This window comes from Globicephala melas, chromosome 4 (assembly GCF_963455315.2).
Source record: "Globicephala melas chromosome 4, mGloMel1.2, whole genome shotgun sequence".
In the NCBI taxonomy this organism is placed as follows: Eukaryota; Metazoa; Chordata; class Mammalia; order Artiodactyla; family Delphinidae; genus Globicephala; species Globicephala melas.
Window position 1 is genome coordinate 95,656,334 of NC_083317.1, and position 24,665 is coordinate 95,680,998.

Here is a 24,665-nt window from a genome sequence, read left to right on the forward strand (position 1 = left end):
CCTCAAATACTGTAAATTAGACAAAATGAGAAGACAGAGAAATATCTTATAGGCAAAGGAGCAAGATAAAAACCCACAAGGCCAAATAAATGAAGAGGAAATAGGCAAACTACCTGAAAAAGAATTCAGAGTAATGACAGTAAAGATGATCAAAAATCTTGGAAAGAGAATAGAGAAAATACAAGAAACGTTTAACAAGGACTTAGAAGGACTAAAGAGCCAACAAACAGTAATGAACAACACAATAACTGAAATTAAAAATACTTTAATTTTTTTAATTAAATAAAAAATAGCGGAAAACTGAGGCAGAAGAATGGATAAGTGAGCTGGAAGATAGAAAGGTGGAAATAACTTCCAGAGAGAAGAATACAGAAAAAAGAATGAAAAGAATTGAGGACAGTCTCAGAGACCTCTGGAACAACATTAAGCGTACCAACAATGAATTATAGGCATCCCAGAAGAAGAAGAAAAAAGAAAGGGTCGGAGAAAATATTTGAAGAGATTATAGTTGAAAACTTCCCCAACATGGGAAAGGAAATAGTCAATCAAGTCCAAGACATGCAGAGAGTCCCATACAGGATAAACCCAAGGAGAAACATGCTGAGACACATATTAATCAAACTAATAGAAATTAAACACAATGAAAAAATATTAAAAGCAGCAAGGGAAACACAACAAATAACATACAAGGGAATTCCCATAAGGTTAACAGCTGATCTTTCAGCAGAAACTCTACAGGCCAGAAGGGAGTGGCAAGATATATTTAAACTGATGAAAGGGAAAAACCTACAACCAAGATTACTCTACCCAGCAAGGATCTCATTCAGATTTGATGGAGAAATCGAAAGTTTTACAGACAAGCAAAAGTTAAGAGAATTCAGCACCACCACACCAGCTTTACAAAAAATGCTAAAGGAACTTCTGTAGGCAGGAAACGCAAGAGAAGGAAAAGACTTACAAAAACAAATCCAAAACAGTTAAGAAAACAGTAACAGAAACATACATATCAATAATTTCCTCAAATGAAAATGGATTAAATGCCCCAGCCAAAAGACACAGACTGGCTGAATGGATACAAAAACAAGACCATATATATGTTGTCTACAAGAGACCACCTTCAGACCTAGGGACACATACAGACTGAAAGTGAGGGGATGGAGAAAGAAATTCCATGCAAATGGAAATCAAAAGAAAGCTGGAGTAGCAATACTCATATCAGATAAAATACACTTTAAAATAAAGACTAGGGCTTCCCTGGTGGCGCAGTGGTTGAGAGTCCGCCTGCTGATGCAGGGGACACGGGTTCATGCCCCGGTCTGGGAGGATCCCACATGCCGCGGAGTGGCTGGGCCCGTGAGCCATGGCCACTGAGCTTGCGCGTCCAGAGCCTGTGCTCCGCAACGGGAGAGGCCACGACAGTGAGAGGCCCACGTACCGCAAAAAAAAATAAAAATAAATAAATAAAATAAAGACTATTACAAGTGACAAGGAAGGACACTATATAATGATCAAGGGATCAATCCAAGAAGATATAACAATCGTAAATATCTATTCACCCAACACAGGAGCACCTCAATACATAAGGCAAATGCTAACAGCCATAAACAGGGAAATGAACAGTAACACAATAATAGTAGGTGACTTTAACACTCCACTTACACCAATGGACAGATCATCCAAACAGAAAATAAATAAGAAAACACAAGCTTTAAATGACACATTAGACCAGATGGACTTAATTGATATTTCTAGGACATTCCATCCAAAAACAACAGAATACACTTTCTTCTCAAGTGCACACGGAACATTCTCCAGGATAGATCACACCTTGGGTCACAAATCAAGCCTCCGTAAATTTAAGAAAATTGAAATTGTATCAAGCATCTTTTCCAACCACAACACTATGAGACTAGCTATCAATTACAGGAAAAAAAAACTGTAAAAACTACAACACATGGAGGCTAAACAATACGCTACTAAACAACCAAGGGATCACTGAGAAAATCACAGAGGAAATCAAAAAATACCTAGAAACAAATGACAATGAAAACACGACGACCCAAAACCTATGGGATGCAGCAAAAGCAGTTCTAAAAGGGAAGTTTATAGCAATACAATCCTACCTCAAGAAATAACTCAAATAAACAACCTAACCTGACACCGAAAGCAATTAGAGAAAGAACAAAAAACCCCAAAGTCAGCAGAAGGAAAGAAATCATAAAGCTCAGATCAGAAATAAATGAAAAAGAAATGAAAGAAACAATACCAAAGATCAATAAAACTAAAAGCTGATTCTCTGGGAAGATAAAATTGATAAAACATTTTTCCAGACTCATCAGGAGAAAAAGGGAGAAGACTCAAAGCAACAGAATTAGAAATGAAAAAGGAGAAGTAACAACTGACACCGCAGAAATACAAAGCGTCATGAGAGATTACTACAAGCAACTCTATGCCAATAAAATGGACAACCTGGAAGAAATGGACAAATTCTTAGAAAACTACAACCTTCCAAGACTGAACCAGGAGGAAATAGAAAACATGAACAGACCAATCACAAGTCTGAAATTGAAACTGTGAATAAATATCTTCCAACAAATAAAAGCCCAGGGCCGGATGGCTTCACAGGTGAATTCTATCAAACATTTAGAAAAGAGCTAACATCTTTCCTTCTCAAACTCTTCCAAAATATAGCAGAAGGAAAAACACTCCCAAACTCATCCTACAAGGCCACCGTCACCCCGATACCAAAACCAGATGAGGATGTCACCAAAAAAAGAAAATTACAGGCCAATATCACTGATGAACATAGATGAAAAAATCCTCAACAAATACTAGCAAACAGAATCCAACAGCACATTAAAAGGATCATACACCATGATCAAGTGGGGTTTATCCCAGGAATGCAAGGATTCTTCAATATATGCAAATCAATCAATGTGACACACCATATTAACAAACTGAAGAATAAAAACGATATGATAATCTCAATAGATGCAGAACAAGCTTTTGATAAACTTCAACACACATTTATGATAAAAACTCTCCAGAAACAGGGCATAGAGGAAACCTACCTCAACATAATAAACTCCATATATGACAAACCCACAGCCAACATCATTCTCAATGGTAAAAAACTGAAAGCATTTCCTCTAAGATCAGGAACAAGACAAGGATATCCACTCTCACCACTATTATTCAACATAGTTTGGAAGTTTTAGCCATGGCAATCAGAGAAGAAAAAGAAATAAAACGAATCCAAATTGGAAAAGAAGAAGTAAAACTGTCACTGTTTGGAGATGACATGATACTCTACATATATAACCCTAAAGATGCCACCAGAAAACTACTAGAGCTAATCAGTGAATTTGGTAAAGTAGCAGGATACAAAATTCGTGCACAGAAATCTCTTGCATTCCTATACACTAACAATGAAAACTCAGAAAGAGAAATCAAGGAAACACTCCCATTTACCACTGCAACAAAAAGAATAAAATATCTAGGAATAAACCTACCTAAGGAGGCAAAAGACCGGTATGCAGAAAACTATAAGACACTTACAAAAGAAATCAAAGATGATACAAACACATGGAAAGATATACCATGTTCTAGGATTGGAAGAATCAACATTGTGAAAGTGACTATACTACCCAAAGCAATCTACAGATTCAATGCAATCCCTATCAAACGACCAATGGCATTTTTCACAGAACTAGAACAAAAAATTTCACAATTTGTATGGAACACAGAAGACCCCGAATAGCCAAAGCAATCTTGAGAACGAAAAACGGAGCTGGAGGAATCAGGCTCCGTGACTTCAGACTATACTACAAAGCTACAGTAATCAAGACAGTATAGTACTGGCACAAAAACAGAAATATAGATCAATGGAACAAGCTAGAAAGCCCAGAGATAAACCCACACACATATGGTTACCTTATCTTTGACAAAGGAGGCTAGAATATACAATGGAGCTGGGAAAACTGGGCAGCTACATGTAAAAGAATGAAATTAGAACACTTCCTAACACCATTCACAAAAATAAACTCAAAATGGATTAAAGACCTAAACGTAAGGCCAGACACTAAAACTCTTCGAGGAAAACATAGGCAGAACACTCTTTGACATAAATCGCAGCAAGATCTTTTTTGACCCACCTCCTAGAGTAATGGGAATAAAATCAAAAATAAACAAATGGGACCTAATGAAATTTAAAAGCTTTTGCACAGCAAAGGAAACCATAAATGAGATGAAAAGACAACCCTCAGAATGGGACAAAATATTTGCAAATGAAGCAACGGACAAAGGATTAATCTCCAAAATATACAAGCAGCTCATGTAGCTCAATATCAAAAAAAACAAACAACCCAATCCAAAAATGGGCAGAAGACCTAAATAGACATTTCTCCAAGGAAGACATACAGATTGCCAACAAACACATGAAAAGATGCTCAACGTCACTAATCATTAGAGAAATGCAAATCAAAACCACAGTGAGCTATCACCTCACACTGGTCAGAATGGCCATCATCACAAAATCTACAAACAATAAATGATGGAGAGGGTGTGGAGAAAAGGGAACCCTCTTGCACCGCTGGTGGGAATGTAAATTGATACAGCCACTATGGAAAACAGTATGGAGGTTCCTTAAAAAACTAAAAATAGAAGTACCATATGACCCAGCAATCCCACTACTGGGCATATACCCTGAGGCAACTATAATTCAAAAAGATACATGTACCACAATGTTCACTGCAGCACTATTTACAATTTCCAGGACATGGAAGCAACCTAAATGTCCATCGACAGATGAATGGTAAAGAAGATGTGGCACATATATACAATGGAATATTACTCAGCCGTAAAAAAGAACAAAATTGAGTTATTTATAATGAGGTGGATGGACCTAGAGTCTATCATACAGAGTGAAGTAAGTCAGAAAGAGAAAAACAAGTACCATAGTAACGCACATATATGTAATCTAAAAAAAACGGTACCGATGAACCTAGTGGCAGGTCAGGAATAAAGACGCAGACATAGAGAACAGACTTGAGGACACAGGCAGGGAAGGGGAAGCTGGGACGAAGTGAGAGAGTAGCAGTGACATATATACACTACCAAATGTAAAATGGATGGCTAGTAGGAAGCTGCAGCATAGCACAGGGTGATCAGCTCGATGCTTTGTGACCACCTAGAGGGGTGGGATAGGGAGGATGGGAGGGGGGCTCATGAGGGAGGGGATATGGGGATATATGTATACATATAGCTGATTCACTTGTTGTACAACAGAAACTAACATAACCTTGTAAAGCAATTATACTGCAATAAAAGTTTTTTAAAGAGTCAAATTGAAGAAAAAATTAGTACTAGTACCTGTGCCATATGATTCAAAGTAATAATTAACACTTATATAGCTCTTGGTACATATTAGCCATCATTCCAAGGACTTTACTTATGTTAACTTATTTAATCTGCACAGCCACCTGCATTTCACAGATGAGGAAACTGGGGCACTTGACTGAGGTCACACAGTTAGAATACAGCAAAGCCAAATTAGAACTCAGGTGTGTGGGTCCAGAGTCCATGATCATAACCACTATACTAAAAATGTAGTATATGAATATAAATAACATATAAATAAAGTTTGAGAAACACTGACACGGTCCACCACTTCCCCACTTCTCCCTCTCTCGACCTTACAGATAAGCAAACTGAACCTCCATGAGGTTAAATAACATGCTCGAGGTCAACAGGAATAACAGGAAGTTATTCATAGAGCTATTACTACAATCCAGAATCTCCATGCTCAGATCTGGGGCTCCTACCTCCCCACCAGGGTGCCTCTGAACAGACCTTATTTGCTCAGAATGTTTGATATGTAGTCTGTGCAGATTAACACATAACATCAGGGGTGGCTCCACGGGTGGATATCTGTGCAGTCACACAGGGCTCTGCACTTGGCTTAATGCTCTGCTGCTGTCTTCTTGAATTCTTAACCATTTTTTAACAAGAGGCTCCATGGTTTCATTTTGCACTGGGACCTACAAATTATGTAGCCAGTCCTGCATAATATCTATGTTTCTGGACAACCAGAGGAATTTTGCAAAAGTGATGAGGTGACAGGAACCCCCTGCCTATGGTTTTGTTTTTTGATACAAAGCTAGATTTTACTTGAAAATTTTTTTAATGTTAGCATATCTAAATTCATATATGTAATTGGTTTACAGTTTTTGTTTTTGTTTTAATTTTTATTAGAGCATAGTTGCTTTACAATGTTGTATTAGTTTCTACTGTACAGCAAAGTGAATCAGCTATATGTATACATATATCCCCTCTTTTTTGGATTTCCTTCCCATTTAGGTCACCACAGAGCACTGAGTAGAGTTCCCTGTACTATACAGTAGGTTCATTAGTTATCTACTTTATACATAGTATCAATAGTGTATATATGTCAATACCAATCTTACAATTCATCCCACCTCCCCCTTTCCCCCTTGGTATGCATGTTTGCTCTCTACATCTGTGTCTCTATTTCTGCTTTGTAAATAAGATCATTTATGCCAATTTTTTCAGATTCCACACATATGCATTAATATACCATACTTGTTTTTCCTTCTTACTTCACTCTGAATGACAGTCTCTAGGTCCACCCACATCTCTATAAATGACCCAATTTCGTTCCTTTTTATGGCTGAGTAATATTCCATTGTATATATGTGCAATATCTTCTTTATCCATTCATCTGTCTTTGGACATTTAGGTTGCCTCCATGTCCTGGAAATTGTAAATAGTGCTGCAGTGAACATTGTGGTACATGTATCTTTTTGAATTATAGTTGCCTCAGGGTATATGCCCAGTAGTGGGATTGCTGGGTCATATGGTACTTCTATTTTTAGTTTTTTAAGGAACCTCCATACTGTTTTCCATAGTGGCTGTATCAATTTACATTCCCATCAGCGGTGCAAGAGGGTTCCCTTTTCTCCACACCCTCTCCATCATTTATTGTTTGTAGATTTTGTGATGATGGCCTTTCTGACTGGTGTGAGGTGATGCCTCATTGTAGTTTTGATTTGCATTTCTCTACTAATTAGTGACGTTGAGCATCTTTTCATGTGTTTGTTGGCAATCTGTATGTCTTCTTTGGAGAAGTGTCTATTTAGGTCTTCTGCCCATTTTTGGATTGGGTTGTTTATTTTTTTGATATTAAGCTGCATGAGCTGCTTATATATTTTGGAGATTAATCCTTTGTCCATTGCTTCATTTGCAAATATTTTGTCCCATTCTGAGGGTTGTCTTTTCATCTCATTTATGGTTTCCTTTGCTGTGCAAAAGCTTTTAAATTTCATTAGGTCCCATTTGTTTATTTTTGATTTTATTCCCATTACTCTAGGAGGTGGGTCAAAAAAGATCTTGCTGCGATTTATGTCAAAGAGTGTTCTGCCTATGTTTTCCTCGAAGAGTTTTAGTGTCTGGCCTTACGTTTAGGTCTTTAATCCATTTTGAGTTTATTTTTGTGTATGGTGTTAGGGAGTGTTCTAATTTCATTCTTTTACATGTAGCTGCCCAGTTTTCCCAGCTCCACTTATTGAAGAGGCTGTCTTTGCTCCATTGTATATTCTAGCCTCCTTTGTCAAAGATAAGGTAACCATATGTGTGTGGTTTTATCTCTGGGCTTTCTAGCTTGTTCCATTGATCTATATTTCTGTTTTTGTGCCAGTACTATACTGTCTTGATTACTGTAGCCCTGTAGTAGAGTCTGAAATCAGGGAGCCTGATTCCTCCAGCTCTGTTTTTTTTCTTTTTTTCCTCAAGATTGCTTTTGCTATTTGAGGTCTTTTGTGTTTCCATTCAAATTGTAAAAATTTTTGCTCTAGTTCTGTGAAAAATGCCGTTGGTAATTTGATAGCAATTGCATTGAATCCGTAGATTGCTTCGGGTACTACAGTCACTTTCACAATGTTGATTCTTCCAATCCTAGAACATGGTATCTCTCTCCATCTGTTTGTGTCAACTTTGATTTCTTTCATCAGTATCATAGTTTTCTGCATACCGGTCTTTTGCTTCCTTAGGTAGGTTTATTCCTAGGTATTTTATTCTTTTGTTGCAGTGGTAAATGGGATTGTTTCCTTAATTTCTCCTTCTGAATTTTCATTTTTAATGTATAGGAGTGCAAGAGATTTCTGTGTGTTAATTCTGTACCCTGTGAGTTTACTAAGTTCATTGATTAGCTCTAGTAGTTTTCTGGTGGCATCTTTAGGATTTTCTATGTATAGTATAACGTCATCTGCAAACAGTGACAGTTTTACTTCTTCTTTGCCAGTTTGGATTCCTTTTATTTCTTTTTCTTCTCTGATTGCCATGGCTAGGACTTCCAAAACTATGTTGAATAATAGTGGTGAGAGTGGATATCCTTGTCTTGTTCCTGATTTTAGAGGAAATGCTTTCAGTTTTTCACCATTGAGAGTAATGTTTGCTGTGGGTTCGTCATACATGGCCTATATTATGTTGAGGTAGGTTCCCTCTATGCCCACTTTCTGGAGAGTTTTTATCGTAAATTGGTGTTGAATTTTATCAAAAGCTTGTCCTGCATCTATTGAGATGATCTTATGGCTTTTATTCTTCAATTTGTTAATATGGTGTATCACATCTATTGATTTGTGTATATTGCCTTTGGAGTCAGACAGCCCCAAGTTCACTCACAGCTCTGCCACTTCCTTGTGACCTTGGGAAGTTCACTTAACTCCTTTGGGCCTCAGTTTTCTCATCTGTAAAAATGCAGATAATTCTTTTAGCCTTGATCTAGTTGCTGTTTGGGGCTTAAATAAGAAAATATCAGAGAAAGCAGTAAGAAATATTGTTTTGCTGCCTTTCTTTTAAAAAGCTACAATGATTCATTGTCTCCCAGACTAGCTATCACATGCCAAAGTACAACATGAACCTGTTCTGACTCAGGCTGCCTTCCCAGTTATCAGGCAGAAGAAAACTCCCAGAGAACCTTCTGTAATCTTGCTGATAGCACAAACTTCAAACTAGCTCCAGGAACTGATACTCCTTGGCATGGGAGGACGCCACCCTGCAGCTTGGGCTGGCCAGACAGAGGGCAATGAAGCCTGCAGTTTAAGAAGCACCCAACTGCTAGCTATTAACTGCTTTGGTATCATGATCTTTGAAGGCTGGAATATAAGTAAGTTTCGCCTAGAACAATGATTCTCAACCTTGACTACACAACAGAATCGTGAGAGTTGCTTCTGAAACATTCTATGACCAGGATCCCCTCACAGAGATGTTCTGATTCAATTGGTCTGGTATGGCCAACTATTGGGTATTTTTAAAACTCTCTTAGGTAATTTTAATGTGCAGCCAGGTTTACAATGATCTAGAACAGTGGTTCTCAAAGTGTGGTCCCAGACCAGCAGCATCAATATTATGTGGAAACTAGTTAGAAATGCGATTTCAGAGCCCATCCCCGACCTACAGATAGAATCAGAATCTCTGAGGGCAATTTAGATTTTAACAAGCCCCCCAGGTAATTCTGATGCATGCTCAAATTTGAGAGCCACTGATCTAGAGAGAAGAATAAGAAGATATTAGCAAGAAGGGCAGATAATTTAATTACAAAACTCCCTATTTGGGGATATATAAAATATATCCATACCACAACCCCAAACTGGCTTGTAAATTTTTTAACTATCTTGTAGAATAAATATCCTATCTTGTAGGATAAATATCCTATCTCTAAACATCTGAGCCTCCAAAATGTCAGATTATTCTTCTTAATCTCTCGATTCATAATATAAGTTTCCTGGGGAGAACAGTAGAGAGGTTTCTAAATGGAGCTTCTTATGAAACTTCTGATACTTTTTTAAAAGATTTACATGGTTAGGCTGAGTCATAACTTGATAATCTTCTTAAACACATTTTTTTTACCCAAATTTCTCTAAATGAATCTTAATTACAGCATTTTTGTAACAACGTTTTGCTAAGCTTTTGAGAGCACAACTCACAGCGAGAAACGAGGCACGGTCCTAACTAGACACCCAGCACTTGTTTATTTTCCTTTTGACAAGAGAAATAACACAAATAGCAAATGTTTAATAATCCCCAACAAAATGACCACAAAGCGGCCTTCATATACCTTTTCTCTTCGATGATGCAGTTTTGTAAAGGAATACCTCAGGGGTTGGGCAGGGGCTCAGGGAATATGAAACTAGGAGGGACCAGTAAGAACACTATACAATGGTATTTTCCAGGCATGTGTCAGGTCTACTGGTCCCTGTGGGCCTTTACTGTAAATGAATCATCTGTTAGACCAGCTGTGGGCGCCCTTACTCTGGAGTCTGTCAAGTTTTCATCTGGAATTTTTTCAGTCCCTCTGAGGAAAACAAATTACCGTCTATAGCTTTAGAGAACAGATAGGACTTGTGATTTGCGCAATGGCCCTCATAAATCCTGTACTAAACCATCACTATCCCAAAGAGAAGGCATACTTTACGGTCTTCGCCTGAGCTCTCATCTGAAATCCTATTGGAAACTGACCCAAAGCAGCCACTGTGATGAAGGGAAGAGGAGGGAGAGAAGGGGGCCATGAATTCGACCTGACAGGGCACCAAGATAAACAAATTCCTGATGATATGTCCCATAAATAAGTTTGACATTCTCCTTGAAGGAAACAAGAAAACAACTGGCAGCTTCAACATCAAAATCATGCTCAGAAGAGCAAGAAAAATCACGGAGGCCAGAGTGAGGATGGCCACAAGGCCAGGGCGATTCCAAGAGGGAGGGAGGGAGGAGGTGAATCGTTCAGCAGCTGACGCTGCCTGCTGGCAGAGGTGCTGGGATACACAGGGAGACACCTGGCTGAGAATGAAGGCAGAGGAGACCATGGCAGTAGAAGGCCCTGGAGCGGGTGTGTGCCGTGCACCCTTAACAGACAGCGCTGTGAAAGTGGTGATGGGGTTCTTTCCCTCAGCATTCCATTTGTGAGATGCATCCGACTCGTGCTTCTAGTTTTAGTTTGTTCATGCTCCTTGCTGTCTAGCATTCCACTGTGTTGATACACCACAATGTATTTATCCGTCCTGGTGTCCATGGATATTTAGCGTGTTTCCAGTCAGGGCCATTAGGAGCAGAGCTGCTACGAACATTCTCGTACATGTTTTCAGTGGACACTCAGACACGTTTCCCTTGGGCTTCTGTTGAGTTAGAGGTGGAACTGTTGGCTTGGATTACTGGGCTTCTTAATATGTCTTTAGACAAGACTGCATTCTGTCTCACAGCCATTATACTCAACAAATAACATGAGGGTCTCCAGCTCCATTTTGCAGGTGGGAAACTGAGGCATAAAGAATGTGACTTTACGTTAGATCAGCTGCAGGGCCAGAAGAGAAGCTCCCCCGGTCCCCATTCCATCCTGAGCCTGCTCTTCCTGGCCACACCATGTTAAACAAACCTTACTGTTATTACAATCAACAGGGCTTGTGAGTATTTAAAAAATAACCAGCAAAGTGGGAGCTGGCGGGGACTGTGCTGGATGGGAGGCCACCTTCTCATTACCATCTTCATTTCTGCATTGGCAAGTGTCTGTTTTGGAAAGTTGATCCCAGAGTAGTAAAAATAAAAAAGCCTCCTGGCATAACAAAGCGCCTCGTTACCTTCAGCGGGCAGGGCTTCCTGCTGGAAAACGTGCCCCAGGAAGAGGCTGTTCCACCCAGCCTGAGGTCAGGTGGCCCGCCTCTTTTGGCCTGAGCGTGGAGCCATGTTCAGAGGACAGGCAGCTCCTGGGGGACCCCAAAGGTCAGGGACCTTCTTCATAACCTGAGCTTGTTCCTGCAGGATTGGAAATCTGTCTAGACCCAGGTCACCCGGGCTCTTTTCAGCACTGAGCTTTTGTTCTGGATTTCTCCCATATGATTCAGAGGACGCCCTACCCCTACCCCTCTCACTTGTAGGTTTGAGGTCATTTGCTTAATTTGCACAGGATGGACTGAGACAAGTGGAGTAAGTAGGTGTTTCGCCAGCTGACACTGAGGTGCCCCGATCTCGTGAAGGCAACCTGACGCCCCGAAAAGCTCTCTGGAGGCCCCTGGGTAGGATGGGAGCGGCCCTCCATTTAGACTCAAGAGATGTGAGTTCTGGTGCCATTTCAATCCCTGCATATTGCACACTTCTTAACTTCTCTGGGATGATGGACGAGGAAGTGTGTTTGTATAAAGGGCCTTCTGATCACAAGGTACTGTTACATAAAGAAAGCCCGTTCAATTGCTGAAGGCATGATTCTTCATCTTATCTAGCCCGAACCTCTCAGGCTAAACAAGATGAAGACAATATGGCAGGCGTATTCTCCACCCGGGAACTTCTGTCCAGAAAAGAAGCCAGAGCCTCCCTTTGAATATGTCCCTTCAGCGCAAACAGCCTCTCACGGGACTCATTGCCCTTACTGGGTGCCCAGTACAGCCGTGTCTGCTGTTAAAATACTGAAACACGTCTGTGCCTGCTGCTAACTAGTCACTGCCTTGAGTGGTCCCTCCCCTCCACGATCCAGCAACTAAAAAAATAACTCCAGCCCAGCAGGGGGGCCTCCAAGACCCTGCTGCAACACAAAAGCTGATTCCCTTCTGATTTTTAACATCACGCCTGCCTTTCATTCATTCAGGTATCAGATGTATAACTACAAAGCAGTGGATCTAAGTTTTTATGGAACTGGAGAATTAAGTACCCAAATAGAATAAGTAATATTATTTATCAATCAGCCATCTTATTCTTGAGGCTTGGTTCCAAATGACTTCTGGCTTATGCTAAAAGCAAACCTACTTTCAAAAGATAAAACTTTGCCATCTGTAAGGGTTTACAAAAGAGTAAACCCAATCCCAGTGACAACCTAAATGACAGGACCCAAAAACTATTTCAAGCAATGATGGCATCATTGAAGTAAGTGTATAGTTTCAATAAGTGAAGAGTTTATCCAAACATAATAATTTGGGGAAATTTTAATGCTGCTGGATATCAGATGATATTAAGGAATTTTTAAAATAAATTTCTTTTTTTTTAATAAATTTATTTCTTTATGTATTTTTGGCTGCATTGGGTCTTCGTTGCTGCACGCGGGCTTTCTTTTTAGTTGTGGCGAGCGGGGGCTACTCTTTGCTGTGGTGCATGGGCTTCACATTGCGGTGGCTTCTCGCTGCAGGGCATGGGCTCTAGGCACACGGGCTTCAGGAGTTGTGGCGCGAGGGCTTCAGTAGCTGTGGCTCGCGGGCTCTAGAGCGCAGGCTCAGTAGCTGTGGCGTACGTGCTTAGTTGCTCCACAGCGTGTGGGATTTTCCCAGACCAGGGCCCCGTGTCCCCTGAATTGGTAGGCAGATTCTCAACCACTGCACCACCAGGGAAGCTCCATATTAAGGAATTATTATCAGTTTTTAGATGTGATAATGATACTAAGTTAAGGTTTTTAAAGGAGTCTATTTTACAGATACATACTGAAACATTTACAGATGAAACAGGATGAAAGGGATTTGTTTCAAAATAATCTAAAGACAAAGTAGTAGGGGGGAGGGAGCGGGCTAGCAATGAATACATAGGCTTTTTTATACTATTCTCTCCACTTCTGTATGTTTTAAATTCTTCAAAAGTAAAGTTCAGCAAAATTGCTTCCAATTAGTCTATACCTCCCAGCCACCCCTGGTAGGTGGGAGAAATAACAATTGAAAGCAGCCTGGATTATGACATGGAGGACCCGGAAGGATCCACAGTCTGAACACTACCTAAACACTGACTGTGTAGCTGTGGAAAGTCCTGTATTTCGCCTTGTGCTGCAGTTTCCAGCCTGTGAAACGCACATAACCTTAACCCCCCCCCCACACACACACCATTCTGAAACAGGCCAGGAGGAGTCTAAACAAGACAACATTTGTAAAACATTTTGTGTTCCTTGGGAGAAAGGTGTGACATAAAGGATGCATCACTGTAGGACCTCAGCACCCAGAGGGGTTGTGTGAAGTTTTGTTCAGATGATTCAGGATTCCCAGAAGCTCCCCACAGATTTTTCAGAAACGACCTCATGCTTCCCTCTCTAGGCCAACTGAAAAAAGGAGCAGAAACAAAACACCCTGCTTCTACACAGGAGGCTTTTAGCAGCTCTGTTTACTCCTCCAACACAAAGCCCTTGTTTATGTGTGACAGATGGTAATACATGTTTCTCTCTTCTCTCCGCCCCCGCTCATTTGTTCCCCTCTGTTCCTTTGTCCTCCTCCATTCTTCCTTTTCTCCAGTCCTTCTCTGCCTCACACCACTTTTCCTGAACTGATTCAAGGGCCAGGGAGAAGGATAAAGGCAGACAGAACGCCAAGCCCTAGGAGAACGCATGTGCCCAAGCCGGCTGTTCATGCTGTCAGGCCGATACACACAGTCGATTCTTGGTTCACAGCACTCATATTTGAAATGTATTTTTGAAGACAGAGTGACACACCTTTGAAACTGTAGGGGGCTCAGAGCAAACATTAGAAGGCCCATAAATATTTATGTGGTAGGTTTCCATGGATTGCTTTCCCAAAGTAATCACAGTCGACACATTTGCGTACAGACACACACACACACACACACACACACACACACACACACACTCATGTTCCTTCCAGACCCAGCCACTCCCCAGATAGAACCTAACTTGTACCAAATATTTTTGCGCTAGGCACAGTCTATAACGCAGCAGTGGAGGGGGTGTGAAGGGCTGAGTAAGCTAGAGCCTTCTCTCTATCCTCATGGAATGCTACTGCTGTGACTCAGTCTTTCCCAGCCTCCATTTCTTCGTCTGTAAAATGAAGGTATTCAAATAGGTAAATGACATAGACTCTTTTCCAGCTCTAAATATCTATGATCCTATGAGCAATCACGCCAAGGCTCCCAGAGAATTCCCATAAACCGATCTACCTGACACCCCAATACTTGGTGGGGACAGAGGAAAGTTTGTCAGAATAGATATCAAACCAGTGCTCAAATGATGACCCGTATAGTACAGAAGAGAGAAGCTAGGGGCAAAGGGGGAAAGAAAAAATGGTATTAAGTTTAGTAGGGAAATAACATGCTTATAAATAGAATCCGAGAAGGGGATCAAAGAGGAAAGAATTGATGTAATAGATACCAAGCTGAAGAAGAAGACAAGCTTTGGCACCTGCCTGTATGTCTAAGAGAAAAGATAGCAAGAAAAAAAAACTGGACATAAGGAGGTGTGTGCCTGACGATAAACCTAGTCTCCTGAAACAAACATGCTTCCAACAGAGGCATTCTCCAAGAAGCAGCATGCTGGCCCTTTTAAGAGAGGCCTCAGTTTGGCGCCTTGTTCTACACAAGGATAATAACTATCCCCCATGGCCACATCCACCCCAGACAAGAAAGAGTAAAGAGCCATGCTCAGAACAAATGAAGTCGCTATTTCAGAATAGCTACGTCTGCAAATGATTAACTCCAGGATTTATTACCAATTAGGACTATAAATCTCTGCTTACTTTGGCTCCTGGAAAGTTGATTTCACTGGGGGATGGTGGGGGGAAATCCAAGCTTAAAAAGACACACTGCAAATTCAAAAGGAAGCAGGATACCTCAAGCACCAGAGCGGAAAGCAGGCCTCACCTTGTGGTTCTAAGCAAACAGCCCAGCAGATGCCCACAGGGTTAGCAAATTCAAAGAGGCTAGTGCCACCGAGAAGAGGGTGTTGGGGCCTGGAAGGAGGGTGCATAACCGAGGGGCCCCCAGCGGCCAGGCCACAAAATGGCCAAAGTTGGCAGTGAAGCATGTGCATCAGGAGTTGTTTTTTTGTTTGTTCGTTTTCTGGCCACACCACGCAGTTTGTGGGATCTTAGTTCCCTGACCAGGGATCGAACCCGGGCCCATGACAGTGAAAGTGAGGAGTCCTAACCACTGGACCACCAGGGAATTCCCACATCACGAGCTTTAATGTTCCTGATCTCAGGGGTTCTCAGCCTTGGCTGACCACTGGAATCACCTGTGAAGCTTTAAAAACACCTATGCTTGGGTCACACTGCAGACCAATTAAATCAGAATCTCTATAGAGGATGAGGCTCAGGTATCAGGATTATGCAAAAACTCCCCAGGTGACCCTCCAGGTGCAGCCAGGGTTGAGAACCACTGCTTATCTCGTTTCCTCCTCACAGCAACCCCAAGGTATAGGTACAGTAGTACTCTCATGGTTTCCTAGAAGAGAAAGCTGAGGCGCAAAGAGGCTCAGTAACTGGTCCAGGGTTACACAGCTAATAGTGATAGAGGCATGATTTGAACCCAGACCTCGCACTCTTAACCATCATGCCCCATGGCCTCCAAGGCTACAGTTCTCAGCGCTCCAGGCCCTGAGCCTTCATGGGCCTTTCAAGGTAGAAAATGGGGTCTCTCAAACTATTTTCATATATCTTTTCCTAAAAATTCTAATAGAAATGAAACATTAGCCCATATTAATGCTACGTATTAACTAGGAAGGCAGGTTTCTTTCCTTCGCTTGGAATGAGAAGGTTGCACTGGACACTGCATGCGTATCAGGAGTTCTCATTCATTCCTTCAACAAACATTAAGTGCCAGTTTTCTGCACAGTCTATAAAACAGAACCACCCTGTACAGATAAGCACACAACAGATACCCTAAGGGCCGAAACAGTGGCATGCACTAGACACTGTGAGAGTCCACAGATGAAAGTGGACAGCTGAGTGGCAGTAATGTATTATGACTTTGGTGAGTGAAAAATGGCAAAGTAAATCGTAGGATCATATATGCATGTTGCTACGTGGTGAAATAAAAGATGGAGTCCCTAAGTGCAGGTATGGGATAATAAGATGCTATGAGAAGGCTGGGAATACACTGCTGGTGATCCATAACTATTTAATCCAGAGTAGAAAATGCACATTTCCTGGCGAGCACCTACATGAGTACAGTGAGCTAGATGTCAACAGGGGAGGGGGGACTGAGGTGACCTCAAGAGCCCATATCCTAACTAAAGAGGCAGCCAGTTCTCACCTCAGCCAAACGTTTCCATATCGGAATGTGGGTACAGTGTTGTCAGTCCTTCTGACTTTTTTAGGGGAAGCTGTAAATATGGGTTGCTTAATGCAAGATCTCCCAATTTTTAAACAGCATCTAATTCGAGTCTTTTCAGTACACTGTATAGACCAAAGAAAACACAACCAGCACCAGCTCTGCTTTCACGATTGAGAGTGAGCTCCCTGCTTGACCCACAGATCCCAAAGCAACTGCTTATCCCACTTGTGCTTCCCTCCACCTCCCACCTACAGGTATGCTCATTTATTTTGGGTACGGCATCTGGAACAGCACCCTGGAAATCAGCGCCCGAGAAGAAGCCCTGCACCAAAGCACGTACCAGCGTTACGACGTGGACGACCCCTTCTCGGTGGAAGAAGGTTTCTCCTATGCCACAGAGGGCGAGAGCCAGGAGAACTGGGGCGGGCCTGCCGAAGACAAAGGCTTCTATTACCAGCAGATGTCAGATGCACAGGCAAACACCCAGACGAGCAGCAAGGCGAAGAGCAAAAGCAAACACAAACAGAACTCAGAGGCCCTGATTGCCAATGATGAGTTAGATTACTCTCCAGAGTAGGAGCAAACACGCAAGAAATGTGTAGAAATGATGGTGATTTATTTTCAGTAACTTAACCTGTGGGCTAGAAGGTGGAAACGTCTTTGGCTCTCATTGCAAAAACCCAGCCTTCCCCAAAGTCAGTCCCCAGTCATAGCCTGTCATTTGCCACTTCTGCTCTTCAGGATGGTTCTGTCGAAGGGCTTAACCCAGGTCCCATAGCTGGTCCCCTTGTAAGAAACAAAAACAAAAAAGCTAAACAAGAAGCTACAAGAAGTTCTACCTTAGGTGCAACCATCAGAGCTGATGGCAGCAAACGTTTCCCAGGCCTTCGCTTTGCTGGTTGAATCTTTCCGCTTCTAAGGCCCCAAGAAGCAGGGAGTAAACTTCCTGGACCACACTGAGGCTGCAGCTCCTCCTGGAGATGTGCCAAAGCAGGCAGGGGTGGGCACAAGGCAGCATGTCAGCCACCTGAGACCACAAGGGCAAAGCTCTGTTTCAGCGTGCTGGGCTGAGAGCTGCTCCCTGAGGCCAGGTGGCACGTGGCACTTCCTCAGCAAGCCACATTGTGTCCTGCAATCTCACAAAAACAAATTCATGGAGATGCATGCCTCTTGTCCTTTGCCAAGGTTCTCACAATCTCCCAACTAGAACTTTAGGACACAGCAAAGGTCAGGGACTCTGAGACCATGACCCCAAAGATTTCAGACGCACCATAAAGCAGTCATGCAGACCCAATAATATGGTGAGAAGCACCATCAAAGCTCTACTTAAATGCCCAGGGAAAAAAAAAAAACTGAATAACCATCTCTTGCAGTGAAGGCCAGAAGGGCATTGGCAAAAATTAACTCTCTGTCATGCCTTCTCTTATACCAGACTCTAAGCTCCTGGTGATATGATGAAAGCGGGCAAAGTAGGAGCATGATTTCATGGCACTAGTATGCCTTGAAGAAGTAGGCTGTTTGTCTTACGATCAGATAAAAAAGCTTTACAAGGCAAAGTGACCCAGCCACTGAGATCACATTGCAAACTCTACTTCAGATTTCTAAAATTATAAATTCTGTAGTTTTGTGAGATATGCAACCACTTGATTGTTGGGTGCTGCTCTGAAAACAAAAATATTGAAGCACAGCTACTTAGTAACTGCATTCCATGAGGTCACATTTCACTTCTGAACCTTATTCCTCTGGAGTAGCTCACTTTTAGATGTGTATTTTTCCTGTTATTTCCCAAAGTAGTTTCACTGAGGCCCAGAGAAAAATCTGGTAAGGTCTAAATCTGGGCCATAGAGGGGGCTCTTAAAGGTATTTTCTCTGAAACAAGCTGGAAGAGAACATTTGCAACAAGAAAAAAAACACATGGTCTATGCATTCTAGTCCTGGGTTACAGGGATTCCAACACTGCCTTGAGATGTGCACGCATGTATGTGAAGGCACAATTTGGATCAAGCTAAAATCTTTGTGAGAATTTCCCGAAAGGGAGGCGCAATAGCAAATTCTTTGCTCTCTCTGTCTCCTGGATCTAGAGTTATGCCCAAAGTTTTCCAGAACATCAACTAATGTTTAAGTCTATTCTTTCTTAAAGGTTGAGGTTTGTGCCACCTTGGCATGTTTCAGGATTATAAACAGGAGGCAAAAGCACATTTTTATGCAAAACTAACACTGATCAAGAATGTATCAAGTCTTAAGCAATGCGAATAAAAAGAAATGTAACATCTGTCCTTGCAGGCTCACAGCCCAGGGAACAAGCAGCACCAGAGCCTGATAAATGTAGATAAAACAACCGAACCTGACAAGTCCTCTTGGTTGATGCCCTGGGCTTTAACATAATATTGTTTAAAAGATCAACTGACACTAGTTTTTTTTTTTTTAATAAACTGCATATCCCACCCATAGCCAATGTATGCCATTTAAATTCAAATAATTACTGTTTCCAGATCTTCTTTTTCATTCCTCTATATTAAGTGTTTAGAGCTCTGGTTTCCTGAGGTCATTTTTTCATTTTAATTTAAGGCTTGGCAATGCCATTTTTCTCTCGCCTAAGATTAACCATAAAGATACAGTGCCTGGTGTGTGAAATACATCCTTGGGGATTAAATTCGCTATCAGTAATTTTTGTGAAAACAAAGTTTCGAACTGGTCTTAGGACTCAACAAATCTGCCTAGTTTAAATATAACCTGTTAAACCTGAGACACATCCAGACAGATGGGATGGGGCTGTATTCCTTAAAAGCGTTCAAAGAGAAATATGAATACAAAAATAACAAAATCCTAACGTGAGTGAAAGAGCTTCCTTTTGCTAGTAAGGTGTAGGTACTAGCGTAACCATTGTCTGGTGGCAGATGTATGCAGTTTCTGCAGCATGAGAAGAGAGAAGGCATGCTTTGGTAAACCCTGTTGGTACTGATTTCTTGAAGGCCTTCTCTAAATCATTCTCATTTCAGGAGTCATTTCTCACCAGTAGCATCTATATTTTTTTAAGCTTTGCTCTCCTTATTGCTCTAAAGTTGATTAGTCATTTCACCAGTGACCTTGGCTTTTAAAAAAAGTTAGTCAATATGATAGAAAAAGTTTTTCAAGATAAATAGACATGTTTTTCCCTCATGTTTCCCAGCCTCTGTGAAACAGTCCTAGATTTCACAATGCAGTTTTCAAATACCAGAAGCCACCAGAATGATTATAGTAGCGTTTCCTAATTAATTTTCTTAAGACCATATTTGTGGGACCACGTTGTAAGTAAGATCACCCTATAGTTACCTCAGAAACTTAGCCCCTTGAACAGAGTCCAAGAAAGACCTCTATTTTACTGACTCCTCTGTAGCAAGAGCTCTTTCAGTGAGATTTCATCATGTGGATTTATGATTTGGAGGCAAGTACTTGATTTTTTTTAATTGTATGCTCTTTATTAGCACTCTGCTTCATTTCAAGAGGACTTCAGGTGGCTATAAAAATACATACAATACAGAAAGATTAAGTGAGGAACTGAGGCAAATAAAAATAGAAATAGAAAGGATAAGACAAGGCTAGACGTGTATTTAGTGCACAAATGCAGAACTTTGACATGCACTGCTAGATTTGCCAATGAGGAGGCAACTTAAGACATAATGGAATTGTTGGTAATGACAACAAGAAGTGTTCCTGGATGATAAGAATATATCCTTCCCCACGAGGGCAGAGAACTGCAATACCATAATAAGCTTCAGAGCCAGATTTTACCAACTGCATGTGCTTGGCATATAGTGGATGTTCAATAAATATCTGATCAGATGGATGGGTGGATGGATGAATGAAGGGAAAAGGAAATATCATTTATTCAACAATTTTTTGTGGAGAGCTTATTATGTGCTGTAAGGGTTCAAATATCGAAAAGACCTCCCTCCATCGGAAAGATCATAGAGAATGCAGCCCTTGTGTTGAGGCTTGTGGGGTGGGGAGACTTTTGCCAGGTAGAAATGAAGGAGATGCTCGCCAGCTGGAGGATCAGCATGAGTAAGGTGTAGACTGTGGCTAACAGCTGTCTCCTGACTAATCATTTGTACCGTGCCTCCTTCAAGGAAAAGCAAGAAGCTAGTTTGACAGGAGCACATGATTTGTATTTAGAACTGTAGAAAATAATGCTGAGAAGGCAAGTCAGGGCTCACGCACAGATAGATGTGAATGTTGAACTGAGCTGGCTGGCTCTCCTTGGGTGGGGCGGCAATGAGGAAATGATTAAAGTATGAATCAGGGAAGGCTGGACTTCAAGAAGCTGGGGCAGTGGCTTCATCTGCCTAGCAAGGGGCTGAGAAATTACATACACACTCCAAGTTGATTTAACATACCTAAAGGGGGAAAATATCCATACTTAAAACAACGTATGATTCTTCCTTTGAAATCCTGTCTGATTTCAAAGGAATCCTGTCAACTTAGGAGACGTATAGTCATTTAACATGTGGACAGACAACACAAAGTTATTTCCCAGCCACTTTAAAATTTTCAACAGTAAATTTAAACAACCAAACCTAACAACATTTTATATCTATCTAACCTGAACAGTAAAAGTGCAGCTCAAGATTTTACTCGAGTGTAAAGCCACTTTGTGAAAGGAAAGGAATGACAGAATTAGGTCAAGAATCCAGTTCTCCTTCTTAGTAACAAACTAATAGCTAATCAAATGTCAACATAATGGTCATGATGTGCCTGTTTAATAAAAAGGGGGGGAAAGGTTGTTGAATTTAATGATCCATCTTTCTCTAGAACCTGTGGTTGGTCAGGATATAAACCTAGTAATATCGGGGAAACAAAGCACAAACTCCTTCAAAGAAATGTCTTTCCCCCATTCTGAAAAGAGTTGATGAACCTGAACTCCTTTACATCCCACTTGTGAATCTACTTTACAAGGGGCTACCTCTTCTCCGCATTATAAAGAGAAGCTACAGGAGTTTGAGAATCTGTCTAAAAGACTGGAGGAAATTGCTGTCCCCTTTCGCACTAGATTTTAGGAGGGCCGAGTTGTCAGTGGAAGCCCACTGAGGGTCAGCCGCACGTTTACTAATTCTGTGTCTCAGATTAAAATGTCTTGCTGGGTGGAGATGTCAGAATGTGTCTGAAGCCACAGTTGGGGTCAACTCACCGAGTCCTGGCGGCGGTTAACAGTCCACGCTGGGATTTAAGCCCTCGGGCTAGTGCGCACTCCGAAGGCCAGCTTAATTTCTTACGCTGGAGGAAAGGGCGGAGCAAATTCGCCGCCCTCCAAATTCGCCACGTCGAATTCGCACCCCATGGTGTTTAGAACAAGACTTGTCCAGGAAGGTTTTTCTATCTCAGAGTTCCACGGAGCCTCAGTTTCTCCCATATGCACGCACCTCCCGCACGCTGAGGACCCCCTGGCCTACTGGCAAAGACAGGCGCCAACTGGTAACCAGTGATGGCGCCGCCTTGAGACAGCCAATAATGTGTAAGTAAACAACGCGCAAGCGCAGGACAGCGTCCCAACCCGCAGGTCCCGCCCCAAGCGGGAACTTGGATGCTGTTTCCGCAAAGGAGTTTGCGTTTCTCAACTGGAGTGGTGATGGCTAGCAGAAAGCCCCTTTCGTGTACAAATTTGTTAGTCCTGTGTCTACTTTTATTGTCTCTAAGACTTTTGAGGAGAGGCTCTTGTAATTTTTCCCCCCTCAGGAGCAACTTTCTTTCTTAAAGGCTTTCCTTTTGTTGCCCGGCTTGAGTAACTCACTCGTCGTTCTGAAATACCTAGGCACTTGCCTTGTGCCATAACTACTTCTCTGAGAAAATGTTTTCGTTTTTTAGGACTTAACGCCCAAAAAGGATTAGTGGAAGTTTTGAAGACCATCAAAAGTGAACATATATTCTGTAGCATCAACTAAAATAGTGTTAGAAATCATTAAACAGTATGCTACGTGCATGGAGTTACAAAATTCACATAGGACCTTCACAAAGACAGCTTTGGGCTTGAAGTCTTCTGAAGGCAGGTAGCTGTAATTTCTTATTCTGTGAGAACGTTTAGTGCATTTTGATACAATAAGGAAAGAAAATGGCTTGATATTAGAACTAGGAAACAGGGGCAGCCTGGATTTTTTCATTAGGGACTCCCTCTGTGCTCTTTTTTCCCGTTTTCCTGACATTGACATTGGTGGCATTGAGTAACGGGAATTGTGTGTCATGTGAATTTCCCAGGAAGTGCAGACTATGAAGGACTGTATTCATTCTGAGAAGGCTGCTCCTTGTACGTCTCCTACTAATTGGTCGTGGCAGTTGCAGGTACTTTGTCTCACTCACTCACGGTTCCACAGGCTAGACTCTACCCTGGAAATCAAACACCCACCTTCCAAAGCAAAAACACAGTTAATGCTATGATGGCGCATAAATACCTCAACCATCTGGGCTGATAGAAGGGGCTGCAGGTCTTTTAAAGAGCAGCTATAGTCCTCATCCCATATAGGCACACCATCTAACCAGGACTCCCATTCTAGCTTTTCTCACTGTGGAAAAGAAACGTTACTGTTTAATTCATATCCAAAGTTATACATACAGCTTGTAAATTTTACTAACGTGTTTCATTTTTGTTTGGTCCTTGAGAGCTACAACTTGCTTTTTTGCAGATGGTAACTTCTGGTGTTGTTCTCTGCTTTTTTTTTTTTTTTTTTTTCTGGTATGAACTTGCTGTATTTGTTAAAGTTTGTCTTGTGGTTTCTAATTCCCATTGGTGCACTGTACAATGGGGTGTGTAGTGTCATGAAGAAAGAAATAATATGCAGCTATGTTATGAAGTGTGTTTTATTTTTAAATGACTGTGATGTTGACAATATATTGATTTATCAAGACACTAAGGGAAAATTCTAAATTTACCAAAATGTGTATATTTTAATAAATGCATAAAGCTTTATTGTGTGCCTTTAAATTTAAAAATGCGTTTATAAAGAAAGTCAGAAACAAGTGTCTTACTATAAAATATTCATAATAATGTAAAGCTCTTACACAGGAGATGACCAATAGAAAAAAGAAAAGAAAAAGGAGCTTTCCCATAGTTTGTTACCTTGACCAGTATCTGAAGTCTGCTACTTTCTTTCCATCCTAAAATGGAGATGAATAAGTGAATCTTGCCTTAAATGTTTCAATTGTCCTTTGTAGAAAAGCCAGATAAATGAGCTCATTTTTTGGAACTAATTGCATTATTGTGGAAAATTCGTTTTCAGAATAAAAATATTTTAAAAATTACAGCTAATCGACTATTAAAACTTAAATTAGAAGAAAATGCCATCCTACCTTATAAAGTTCACTTTACTTCTGTGAAGAAACTAAAATTCCGCTTTAGCAGACTCTTGGGAGAACGTGACGTGATTCCATCTCCCTCTCACCGTTTTCCTCCAACAAGGTACAGGGCTCTCTCCCTGGGACCCTGCTCACTACGCTGCCTCATGAGTTACCCCATTCCCAGTTCCAACTCCCCGTCACAGCCGCACACCACTCCACCCTCAGCACCATGGAACATTCGAGTCATTGCCCTCCTTCATTTTTTGGACAAATTGCAGGAACATTACCTGCCTATAGTCTCAAACCCAATTCATGACAGTAGCATT

At 41.3% G+C, this 24,665-nt stretch overlaps 1 protein-coding gene across 1 annotated transcript in view; it reads left to right on the forward strand.

The window, feature by feature from the left end:
* Positions 1-24,263, forward strand: part of SLC7A14 (solute carrier family 7 member 14) — a 125,010-nt gene extending 100,747 nt beyond the window's left edge. The window contains exon 8 of the mRNA XM_030863744.2: positions 17,289-24,263. Within this exon, the coding sequence (XP_030719604.1) occupies positions 17,289-17,611 (323 nt within the window). The 3' untranslated portion in view covers positions 17,612-24,263. The remainder of the gene's footprint in view (positions 1-17,288) is intronic.
* Positions 24,264-24,665: the final 402 nt, after the last annotated feature.